Source organism: Crocodylus siamensis, chromosome 3 (assembly GCF_052110815.1).
Source record: "Crocodylus siamensis isolate JL-2025a chromosome 3, ASM5211081v1, whole genome shotgun sequence".
Taxonomy (NCBI): Eukaryota; Metazoa; Chordata; order Crocodylia; family Crocodylidae; genus Crocodylus; species Crocodylus siamensis.
The window spans coordinates 123,297,245-123,310,062 of NC_143397.1; the positions used below are offsets into that span (position 1 = coordinate 123,297,245).

A 12,818-nucleotide genomic window follows, 5' to 3' on the forward strand; every position below is an offset into this window, starting at 1 on the left:
TTCTATCCAACTTCACTCTTAGTCTTTAAATGTAGTTTGGAAGCAAGATTTCAGTGAGTTTTTTTTCTCATTTTGCAGCATGTGCATTCGTTTGTTGTGCATTATTTAGGAGAAAGGGAACATCTTGGAGGGGGTCCTTGGTTTCTTGAAGGGATCTATTTCAAAATTAAAGGTTCCAAGCCATCAAGGATTCCTTCGGGTCCTCTATCCACTGCTGCCCCTCCTTCCCCCTCTCCTTGAAACTGGTTAGGTTTTTTTCCTACCACTGTCCCTTCTCCCCATGCTTTGACTGGCCGCTCAGGGATCCCCCTCCCCTCAGCTCTTCAACCCACCTCTGGTGGGTGGGACATAAGGTGCAAAAGGCTGAGAACCACTGCCCTCATGTAATTCCTAGCATCTTTGTTTTCCATGAAATGTACAGTCCTTCTTTATCATATTAAGCTCTTGGCCTGTGGCACCTTGTAACAGTAAGACTTTTTTTTTTTTATGAATGCATGTAGCTCATTGAGTACCATATCTGCACAATTCCACTACAAGGCTTTCCCCCCCCATTTTAACATTTGGGGTGAGGAGAGTAGTTTGTCTTAGAATTGAGTAAGGGACAATGGGGGTGGGGGCAGGCAGTTATTGCAATTACCTGCCCCTCTCCTCTTCCCATTGACTCTGCCCCAGCTGACTTTGCCTGCTCCTCACTTCCCTTCCCTTGATCCAGCTCAGTTTCTGTAAAATGGGGATAATCAACTATTTTATCTGGTTTGGGTAGTTTTATTCATTAGTAAGATCCCTGTATAGAAAGCAGTGTACATATGCAAAAATGAATCTAGCTGAGATGTACTTGATTTATCAGAAACAAATTTTACCCATATGGGAATTATTTTAACTTTGTTATTTTTCTAACAATTATGCTGGTAGTAATTTGCCTTCCTGCATTATTCTATAGATGTATCAGTCAGAAAATGGAACTATAGTAGAAGACAATTTAGCTTGCATTCTGAAGACTGCCATGGGTGTGTCAGAACTCAATGTAACAAACCTCTTCAGAGCTATAGATGAAGGGGAGAAAGGAACAATCACATTTGGTAAGTGTTAAAATGGAGTTGAAATGCTTTACACAAGTGAGTGGTCAAAGATGCCCCAATATATATTAAAATACCTAGCAGCTTGTCTAACATTGGTTGCCTTTACAAAACAAACTCAAAAAGAAAGATGATGTAGATGGAGTAATTTTAGCTAGATCAAAATTTGGAACCTAAAAGATCCATTGCTGTATTTAAGTGGTTTAATTTTCCTACCTTAGACTAGGTAGTACTTGGATGAGCTCTTTTCAGGCTGCACCTACTCTGTGATGGATTTCCATTTTTTATCCTCTCTCTAATCTCCCTTGATCGTGTCTCACTCTTTTTTGCCTATTGTCTCTTTTCCCCTGTGGTTGATCTGTCCTCTCATCCTTCCATGTGAGAAGGAGGATTTTTGGTACTATCTTTAACTAAACCAGCTGTATGGTTGGGGGAAGATGTTAGAAAAGCTTGTGGGTACAAACACCCTTTCTCAAACACCCTGTCACTTTCTTAAATACCCTGGTAAAGAATACTTTTGATTAACCGTGATATATTAATGAAAGAAATCGCGCACAAAAAGAAGTGGCAGGGAAGCTTGGAAAAAGATAACTTATCAGAAGTTATAGAATAAGTGAAGAGTTATTATAGATAAGTTTAATCTATAGATTAAAAACACAGAAGAAAAAAAAGTATTTGGAAGGGAAGAGGTTTGTTATTGCCCACAGACTGCAAAGAGGTTAACAGAGGGTGCAGCTGTTACAGTGTCTTAAGTTAGTGGTTTCTGGTGTTTAGTAAGCTTATGAATATTTGTTCTGAGATTTTTGTATGGCTTTCTCTGCCCCCTCTTGCCTATCCCATCTCCTGTGTAACTCCCTTTTGGGGTCTGAAACCTTGAGAGAAAAGTAGACAACAGTGACAGCTATCCTTACATTGAAGAGAATCATGTGAAATGTGAATGGCTGTAAATAGTTGAAGTGGTAAGACTTCCTTTGTTTTTACAGGTAGCAGTCTCCATGTGACAAAAGTATCTATATGGTTTCTTTTTAGATGACTTCCACAGGTTTACAGAAATGTATCCAGACTTTGCAGAAGAGTATCTCTACCCTGACCAGACAGGAGTTGAGAGCAGTTTGGAGACTTCCTCTCTTCCAGCCCCTAATGGCTTCTGTACTGACTTCAGTCCAGAAAATGCTGAAGATAAAAAGAATCCCCAGAAGAAGAAACTGAATTGATACTACAAACATCACATTCCTCTCCTGGTGAGAGGATTATTTCTTTTCTTGAGATCTTCTTAGTCATGTCAACTATACAGCAAATTCATTTTTTTGTGTAAAAACAAACCAACAAAAAACGCTTTCATTACTCTTTCATTCCCATGTGGTGTATTTATCAGGTTTTTTTCAAGCAGATTTTGGAAGGTTAGGTTTTATTTTACGTTCATTTCAAAAACGTTTTTGAATGGCATTTCTACCCAATAGTTTCACAGGTAACCTGTAAACTAATTCTTTATTTATTTAATGTAGCTGCAGTGGGAATAACACGGATGGAAGGATTTTTGGTGGAAGTCCATGTAGACATGTACATAAATATTTGATATATGGCAGAGAATAAAGGGTTTTTTTTCATCATGAGTTCAGAAGGGTTGCATTTTCCTCAAAAGGGACAAAGTCACAAATGAGTTACAAGACATCTTAAAGGAATGCCAGGAAAATCCATTTATACCTCTCATAAACACTGTATCTGGTGCATATGTAATCTGCAAACTATTTTAGGAATGTTTTACGGAAGTTTTAAAAATTTGTATTGGGAGTCTTGTATCTTTTTTTTTTTCTTTTGTAAAACTGAGTGCCTTAGTTATTACTATAAATCCAACTGAGCAGGGCTGATAGAAAAATTGACATTAGTAAATGTAAAAAGCTTCCTGAAAATACAGCTTTTCTGCAAAACAATGCTACAGTGGACCCTCAGAATGTGCCAGATGCCCCGAAAGGATTAGAAGTACTGGGTCTCAAAGATACTGAAAGAAATTTTGCAATCTTAATGGTAAAAATGATTTAAGCTTTCAGGGTTCAGTACAGGCTGTTGGGGTGTAACACTTAGTTATGTTCATTATTTAATTAACGTCCATTAATCCTTTTCATCTGAAACTTATGTTCTAGTAGCTTCAAACAGCCACAGTTTTTAAAGGACACTCATCTGACACACTTTTATTCTTCCTGCAAATGTGAAATTCTACCCATATCCCAAAACCAGTGTGGCCTGAGGAATAGAATAAAACATATTTGGCCCTAGACCAGTGACACATTTTAAGTTCTAGGATCTAGCAGCACTATCTGGCCAGAAATGGGAATGTTATATAATTTAAAGCATTAACACTGTCAAACATCTGAGGTGTAGAAAAGCTAATCAAGGTGAATATTTGTGTTACAACACCTACTAGCAGCTCTCAAGCTAGGCCAGTGGTAACTATAGCACCTCACTTTATAGAAGCAGAAATATAAACCCATCATTTTAGTTTTCTAAAATAGTTTCTCTGTGATATGTAGTTCATAGGCAGAAATTCATGATGGCTGGGTGAGTGGTAAAGTTTATCAGCACTCATTTCTGTTGACTTAGAAGTATTTTGGTCATAGCTCTTTGTCAGGTAAGAGTATTACTGCCCTTCCAGGTATGTTCCAATAAAACCCTTTTTATACCAGATTTAAATTATCACATTAAAAACTATAGCTAGATGCAGACCTGAGCCAAAGTTTCATTAATCTGAAATTAATGTTGAAGAGATGTAGTGCAAACCTATTGGTGGGGAGAGGGGGAGTCTCCCCTCACACCCCTTTTCCCCGTGTCCCTGCAGTATCTAACTAAAATCAAAACACCTGCATACACTGTAGAAATCCAAGGCATCCAAAGATTCTGTTTTTGAAAAACCAGGAAAGCTAAGCATTAGAGCATATAATTCTCTGCACCATAGTATCACAGGCAAATGCAGTGTAATGCGAAGATATGCAAGGTAACTTTAATGTGAGCTAGCTTGGGAATATGATAAATTAACTTCTCTCCTGTTACAACTAAATTGGTATTGGTCCCTGAGCTGACTAGATGAAGCTGTCCCTACTGCATGGCAGTCATTCTAGACCTAAGTTGTAAAGTGCACACGTGGCCTGCACCTAACATCCAGTTTGTTTTCATTTTAGCTTTAAAAAGCAGATGCTTTGGATGCCTTTGGAAGCATAGGTTTCACTGAGTGCAAACTTTCCTGTTTCTGTATTATTACCAGCTCCTATATTCTACCCTTTCTTTCTCATATATCCACCATAGAAGATAAAGTCTCTTAATGAATGCTTTTTCCTAAGTTTTTAATTGGACTTAATTTTTGTAAAGACTCACAAAAGTTTGTATTTTGTCTATTTTGATTATTCTACACTTGGATATGCAAATTTATTTGTGCAAATTGTCTTTAACAGAAAATGTGTATTATAGCATCAATTTTGCAAATCTAATATAACGTGCACTTCTTCACCACCATACCCAATCTTTGATCTTACCATATTATTCCCATAAAGTAAGGGATATTAAACTAGGACATCTCTACCTGGTAAGTAAGACTTATTCTGTGGGTAGTTGTATGTAACTGGTGATTCACAATGCTGGGGAACAGTGGGAACTATATACAGTATATAGTTTCAAAGGAGGCTGGAAGTTGATGAGTTTTTTGGTTTTTTTAAAAGAAACTGCATCTTTAAATAGTTCTTTACGTAATCGCTGTCTGAGCCTGTCTCTCTCTTTTAAAATATGTTCTACTTTACATGTATCCTGCCTGCTGATTTGGTGGTATTCTCTAAGAGTAAAATACCATTCGTGAGTAAGGGCGATTAAAAGCTGCTCCCATAAAAGTAAGTGGGGCATGGTACAATGTCCTCTGTAATGGAGGTCTTCAATTATAAACCCCTGTTCTCTGAACACAAGTAGTTATCTAAATTTTTGTCTTTTGCAAGGAGGAGAGAGGAGGATGCAATTTAATTTATCAAGCCCTGCTAGGTATCTTTAACAAAGCATTTATAATTTTCCACTGTGCTGTGTGGTTTTTTTTTTTAATGAGATCTTAATAGGTGAGAGGGGGTAGAATATGGTTCCAAGATTCCAACTATAGTGGTTTTTATGGTTCTGTTCAACTAGAATTTAAGGATAAGTTTTTTGTCCAGGAAGTTTCTTCACTTCTTGGGCTTAAAAGTTAAAGAAATGCTATTTAGTATAGGGACTTGAGTGAATTTTGCATTTTATCAACAGTTTTTTTTTCCCTCTCCCATCATTCTTGTGCGTAGCTCTCTAGTAACTCAATAGCTGTGCACCTAAAAGAGAGGATTACTGGGATAATTATGAGATTTAAACAAAACTTTAGGTTGTCTTCTAGTGTCTTTGGGAACCACAGCTGGAGGTAGTATTAATTCTTCTGTATATTCCTCATGGAAACTGATCTTCACTTTCATTGTAGAGGTGAGATCCATGTGTGGATCCCTTACATGTTTTAGGAGATTTGGCTAAATCGTTTTATTCACTTAAATTACAGACAACGTTGGTCAGAGCAAATTCTTCCGTTTTTTTAGAAAATGTTGTTGTAAGCAGTTTCTAAGTCAACTTGCATGCAATATTAGTTTGTAAAATAAATGATAAATGCCCACATATCACTGAATTTCCAAGATGTTTTATCTATCTATATTTTTGTTAGAATTTTGTTTCTCTTTGCTCGCAAGGAGTACAGACACTTGTTACTGTTCTGTTTGCTAATCCCATTATAGAATCCTAATTCCTTTAAAACAAAAAAATGAAGGGAAACAACAAGAAAAAGAGGAACTCCTTTCACTTTCTCCCTGGAGGCAAAGCTTACCACTAAAAGGAGTAAATAAAGAGATCAGTTATTCAGGTAGTAGTTCAGTAATATTTCAAAGCAATTTGATTGAACACATTTGTTAAAAACAAAATGGAATTTAAAAAAAATTATGCCTGGAGAGCACCAGAATTTTACACTCTCATTCTCAATAGTATGGTTCACAAGAATACTGGTATGTAGTAAATGTTTTTTGTTTTGGTTTGGTTTGGTTTGGTTTGGGGTTTTTTTGTGGGGAAGAGGGTGATAGTTGCATCTTAATGTCTTCGACACCATTCTACTTCTTTTCAGACAAGTCAAGTAATCTGTTTGCAGCCTTTGGTATTCTTGTCATTAAATGATGCCTTATGTTATGCTGCCGTATCGAAGTACAACAGTGGTTTCATGTTAATTGCTTGTGTTTTGTTGCATCAGTTCTTCCATAATTAAATCACTGTTCTTCTTGGAAAAGGTGGTAGGAGAGGATCTTCTATTTTCTGTCCCAAGTGGCATACTTCTGACTTCTTTAAATTTTAGTTTTGCAGCTTTTATAGGGACATGCAGGATGCTTTGGATCCAGATCAGATGCGACTAAGATTCTTTAAACTGTCGGAGTTAGTTATCTACCTGTTTGTATGCATGCAGAGATCAGAGCCAGCTAAAAGCAACTGCAGTAACCCAGTGTGTGGGCTAATTTACCCTGTTGCTCAAGTAGCAGAGTAAATTAGCCTAAATGGAGCTCTGTCCTGCTCAGCTTGTTTTAAAGCTAGCTTAGGTGTCTCTAAAAGGCAGTTTAATGTGTTCTCTAGAAGACAGAGTAATCTATACCGCAAAGTGCAAGTCCTTTGCCGCTAGAAAGGCTTCTCTGTTTGCGTGCATTAAACATTACTGTTGTTAAACATTTCCATTATGATATGAAACCTTTATTTAAAAAGTTGGTTTTACATCATAGATCTAACAGATCTGACTCCTAATATTCTCAGGTAGCTCATTCAACAGAAGTACCATCTCAACTGATAACATGCTAATTACTTTGTCTTGTGGTTTGGTTGTTTATTTGGTTGTTTGTTTAGTCCTGCTACCAGAATTGCAGTAATTTTGGCAGGCTGTGGGAAAGAGAGGTGGCTTACTGATGTAGTAGAATTTGGCTCCCTTTGCAGCTTTGAGGAGAAATGCTCAGAGAGAGACTGGATGATGCAGAGTTCAGAGGCTATCTTCTCTGGCCCAGATTTTTAAAGACATTCAGTATTGTTTTGCTTGGCATTGCAAGACATAAACCACTTAGTTCTAAGTCTACTTAGAGTTAATTTACAAAAGTGAATTGGCAGTCTAAGCATCATTGACTTTTAGTACCATCACAGGCCTCAGCCACTTGATCTTGAGAGGGACAGACTGCTGCATCCTGCCCAAGTTGGAACTTTCCTTTTGTTTCCAGCCTCACTCCCAGGATAGCTTATTTCAGTAATTCAGGCTGGCAGTGATAAACATGTGGGCCAAGATTTTCAAGGACTGGAGGTTTAATGGCTAAGCTCTTAATTGTATCTTCAGGGTTCTGACTTCGGAAAGTGCTGAGCAGCAAGTAAGTCTTGTTGGGTTTAGCACTTTGTATATCAGACTACTTATTTAGATCCGGAATGGGCAGCCTACAGCCTGTGGGCTGGATCTGGCCTACAGAACCATTGGATCCAGCCCCAGGATGCAGGGCTTCAGTGGCAGGGGCTTCCTCTGTGCCACAGCAGGGAGACCTGACCACAGGGGGGGCCTCATCCGTGCTGCAATAGGGAGAACTGGTAGTGGGGTTGTATCCTAGTGTCCACTTGCCTACTCACTTCTAACCTGAGCAGAGTCATTTCGCCCGCAGCCTAAAAAGGTTGCCTACCACTGATTTTAGGTGGTTACATGCTTACATAGGCTCCTAACTTTGAGCATTTTGCTCAAAGTATAGCTGTGACCAGATGTTTCTCCAAAAGGAAGAAAGAAAAGCTCCCCCCAAGTTGGAAATGGAAGTGTAAATTTCTACCCAGTGTCGCTAGATTGGCGAGTCCATCCAGACCCCAAGGTTGGGTTTGCTGATGACTAGGAGGTATTCCCAATGAGGGAATATTTCAGTGAGCAGATATTCCAATGAGGGAAACCATTTCAGGTAATCCCTTAATAATATTCTCTTCTTTTTTTTCCAGGAGCATTATTCCAGTCATGCTTGGATTCAGATTAAGCTAGCTACTGCTTATTTGGGTGCATTCTTTTTGCAGGCGTTGTGACAACTGGTGAGGACGCTGACTCTTTTCAAAGAAACTATTCAGCTGAGGCCACTGGCTGTGCAGTCTGTGGTGTCTCATCACTTCTCCAAGTAGCCTCATGTAGATACTGAAAAGCAGCTGGGATCAAAATAGAACCTTGTGTGACCTACATGTGAACATCCTTAAAACATCACCCTCCTCTGGGATGAGTTGAGAAGAATGCTGCCTATTGTATCGTAGCAATATCTTATGAATGGCTTGGCAGCACCTTCTGATAAATTTGTGTTTTAAAACATAAACGGGTTAGATAGTATGAAATTTAGAAAGTTTGTCGTAGCCATAAGAGGATCATCCATTATAGCTCCTAGGGCTTGCCTCTGTGACTATTTCATGCATCATGTGTGGAGGTTCAGGGAGACCATTACATTCATCAGGGATGGTGGCAGGCATGCCTCTTTCAAGACAGTGTTAATAACTTCTATTCTTACCAAGAGGGGCTGTACCTTAAGTTGCGTGTAATGGCTCAAACACTTTTTTAGGGCTCCTTTATCCACTGTAACAGGACCAAACTGGGATGGCTGATGCTTTCTGTTTTAAATTTTCGTAGTAAAAGTTAAAAGTTAAATTTCTGTGAAAGGGAGGAGAGCTTTTTGCATGGTTGATTCTTTGGTCTGAGGCTTATTTCTGTAATCTGGATTTACTTTTATGTTTCTTTGGCAAAATAATATCACCTTGTAACTTACAGCTGGAAAAGCAGGGAACAGGGGCTTCCACATCCTTTAATTGTGTGATAGTAGTGTGATCTTTTACTAAACCCATTGTGTTGTCAGCATATTGGTTTTGTGTATGTGTTGGAGTCCGCTGGTTTCGTTTGTCTGACATTAATTCATTGATAAGCCATCTCTGAGATCAGGGCAGTTATTTATGGCTACACTGTATTGCTGACTGGTTATCGGTTGTTACAGTATCGTCAACACAGCCTTCACGAGTGAGTAATTTACATTTGTAGAAATTGCTGAACAGTTGAAGGATTCAGCATCTTTGGTAAGTCAGCGAGCTCTTCTTGGTAGGATAGGGAGATGACCATTATCTTTGTTTGAATGAAGTAGCAGTTTGTGGTGAAGAAGGTATGTTTTGTATATCTTGGATTCTCTACTAGGCTGAAGATCAGGTTTTGGGTCTTACGTTGTGCTGGCCTGGATTGAGCTGCCTGGAGGCTGTTGCCCAAATTTTAAAATCTGGAGAGAAAATAACCTTCTAGCTATTATGTTTTTCATTTAAAACCTTGAAAATGAAAATTATGTCACCCTCGTTGTTTAAGGCATTTTTGTCTGCTAGAAACGTTAACAACTCTAAAAGGTGTAAATTCAGTGCTTCATCTCTCTGAGCTATAAAGACAGTGAGACCCCCAGCAATGATGATTTAAATATCAGCCAAACCTTTTTCTGGTCAAGGCAGGTAAGGAAGGAAAGCAAAAAAATATATTAAGAAGGTTTGGATAATATACTACAAATGTGACATTCCATTTAGGGCCATGAATGAGGAGCATTTGAGAGTAGCAACACTTGTCCCTGTTTTCAATTTTGACCAATGGAACTGAAAATCGGGGGGGGGCGGAGCAGAGATTGCACTTCTGATTTTCACCAAGACCAACACAATCCCACAAGCAACAAAGCTGTCCCACTCACCTGTCTGGTCCCTTTCCAGAATCATGTGAACCTGGTTTGCTCTAATGCTGGTCTGTGGTCCAGTCTCCTCCTTTCCTGACTCCTGTTGGTGCTCTTCATCTTTTCTGCTTGTGGCTGGCTATAGCCTCAAACAGACATTCCTGCATCTCTTTGGCTTGGGTCATGTTCACAAGCTTTTCTTCACAATTTGGAATGAGGGTTTATAGACTTTTTTTAAAAATGAGATTCTGATGCCATTGCAGGACTCTGGCAACCATGGTCCCATGCACTTGACTGTTCAGGCCTGTGTCATTATCAATAATAATACCACTGCTTTCCCTCCATAATTCAAGCCTTACATATGTATCCATCTGAGTGAGAGAAATGAAAGAGTGTGTTTCTATGTAAGACAAGAAATTGGATGTTGAAATTCTTGTTTTTCTTTTTTTTAAAAAAGAGAGACATTCTGGATTATGTCTATTTTTGTAGTATTTCCTGGCTTCCTTTTCACGTCATTACTTTAGTTGGCAGGTGCCTATTGCCATAAGAATGCAATGTGGATAAAATAACTAGGGACAATAGTTTGTCCTTACAGATGCTGGAGAAAGCGAAAACTATAACACTTTACATGCTACTATAGTATTGGGTATACAATTTATTTGATTATTGGTCATTTCTAAGTCTCTGAACATATATGGGGAGAAAATCCCAGATACATGTCTTTTGTCATTATCTAGCATGAAAACAGTTTTGTATTTCAAATGTTGAATAAACTTGTAAAGTTCTTGTATGTTCTAAGTATATATTTTTGTCATACATGTTGTCTTTTATTGTAAAAATCCAACTAGATATTTCTTATATTTTGGAAGGGATGTCTAAGCACGTCGTTTATTGTGACTGCTGTCCTAACCAGAAAAGCAATTTTTTAAAGTACAACCTAAAACTGAATCGTGTTTTTAAAAGTATGTAGAATAGAATTCCTTAAACTTTAACTTGAGACTCATTAGCAACTGTATATACTTAGAGAAAAAAAGCTGCTTGTCTACATGGTAATTTGTATTAGTGAATTATTTTAATTAAAATTATACTGCTTTCTGTAATAATTTTCAAGGGTATTTAAAGAGGTCCATGAAAATTATGCATCAGTAAGTGTTTAGCATTAGAACTCAGAAATGTAGAAATCTATTTAAAGTAGAAGCATTTGTATCCTGAAAGAGGATGAAGTTAAGCATCTACTAACTTTGTATAACGTACTATTTTAACTTCAGTGGTGCAGCATTATGATGTTGAAAGTATTTCAGAATCTGTTCAGTGGGACCATTTTTAAAAATCTTTTGTAATTCCCAATATCTCTCCAGGCATGAAATAAATTCTCTTTTGGAAGAATTATCAACCAAGTTAAAGTTTAAAAAAAAAAAAAAAAATTCTGGATTTTTTTTTTTTTTTAAAATCTCATGAATTACTTCTAAACTGCCATCAAAATATGGCTATTTGTAGATTTTGACAAACACTTCTGCATTTTTTTAAATGAAATGTGAATTTAAATTGTTGAGAGAACTGTTAATTGTTCAAATAATCAGTTTGGTAACTTGTATGCATGTGTGCGTGTTCCATTACATCTGTATTCAGTATAGGCACTGCCATGAACAGAACACTTTTAGTTGATGCTGTGACTTGTGCTTATATGGCAAGTCCTATATTCATATTCAGGAAAGCCAGTTTTGTAAGAAGCCACGTAATGGGTATTGTGGTCTTGTTCCAGCGTACAGTTGACTTCAACAGTGCTAGATCAAGCCTTTTTGTGATTGTATATAGATATGCACACTGCCAACGAGTCCTTGCTATTATTAAATCCCTGGAACGTAATAACAGCATATACTGCTAATGAGAGGAAGCATCCTAAACTTTTTTTCTGTTGCCGATTTTTCCCGTTAACAGGCTTCTAAGGTATATGTATATAGACCGTTATCTTTGCACTGGATTGAATTATATTTCATAATTAAGCAAAAAAGAAAAGAAGAAAAATACCTTAGTCAGTTGTTCAGGTGGTGGAGATTCTTTGACTAGATGTTAACCACTTCCAAATGAAAAGTATAGTTTCAGTGCTAAAAATTTGATTTTATATTTTTTATTAAAATGCATGGAAAATTAAGCATTCTATTTAAAAAAAAAAATTGACTTGTTTTATACATTTTCTCAAGTTTTTAAATAATATGGGTTTAACATTACCTCCTAATACCAGTGATGTTCAGTAATTTCTTAAAAGAAATACCTCAATTTGAACAAATATTTTTTCTTGTTAATTGTCAGGTGAGTTGAAATTACATTGTCTTTGATATTGACTATAGTTACTATAAACTAAACTGAGCCAAGCAGCAGCATAATGATATAAGCTTACACCGTGCTTTGAGTGGTATGCTGATTTAATAAAGGAGAATTGAAATTATTGTCAATATTTTATGAATGAAACCGAGGACTCCTTACAAGTTTTAATGTCCATTATGAAATCACTGGTCATTCTGCCCAGCTGGACACTTTCTTTGTGACTGGCTTACTACTGTAAAACAAATTTTCAGTGTGAAATGAAATTTCAGCCAAATTAAAAGCAAAGCGAAAAAAAAAAGCAGTGTTTTTTTGTTTTTTGTTTTAATATTTAGGTTCTCAAATGTTTCTAAGCTGTCTTTACAACACTGAGTCTTGGGAGTCGGAAAATGATATTTCACTTTATACATAGCATGAATAAGGAAATTACTGTAATATTTCCAGTTCTTCAGTTCGTGTTCAAAAAAAAAAAAGAGAAAAAAAAAAGATGTTGAAACATATTGGAATGGGTTCAGAGAAAAGCTACAAAAGCAATTTGATATCTGGAGAACAAGTATATCGTGGTGAGAAACCAAAGGACTTCAGTTTAGTTCTGGGGTGTCAAACATGGCCTGTGGGCCAGATACACCCTAGAGAGCCATGTTGTCTGGTTTGTGGCTGCCTGTAGGGG

General features: G+C 37.3%; 1 protein-coding gene across 3 annotated transcripts in view; it reads left to right on the top strand.

Annotated features, from left to right (window-relative positions):
* The window catches only part of LPCAT1 (lysophosphatidylcholine acyltransferase 1), a 71,432-nt gene extending 58,994 nt beyond the window's left edge, over positions 1-12,438 (top strand). Inside the window, exons 13-15 of one of the 3 annotated variants that reach the window (XM_090039118.1) lie at positions 941-1,079; positions 2,106-2,317; positions 8,100-12,438. In XM_090039118.1, coding sequence (XP_089895244.1) covers positions 941-1,079; positions 2,106-2,290 — 324 coding nt within the window. In that variant the 3' untranslated portion in view covers positions 2,291-2,317; positions 8,100-12,438. Of the gene's footprint in view, positions 1-940; positions 1,080-2,105; positions 5,526-8,099 lie in introns of those variants that run through there. The other 2 variants (XM_090039119.1, XM_090039117.1) reach the window with 2 other exon arrangements.
* Positions 12,439-12,818: the final 380 nt, after the last annotated feature.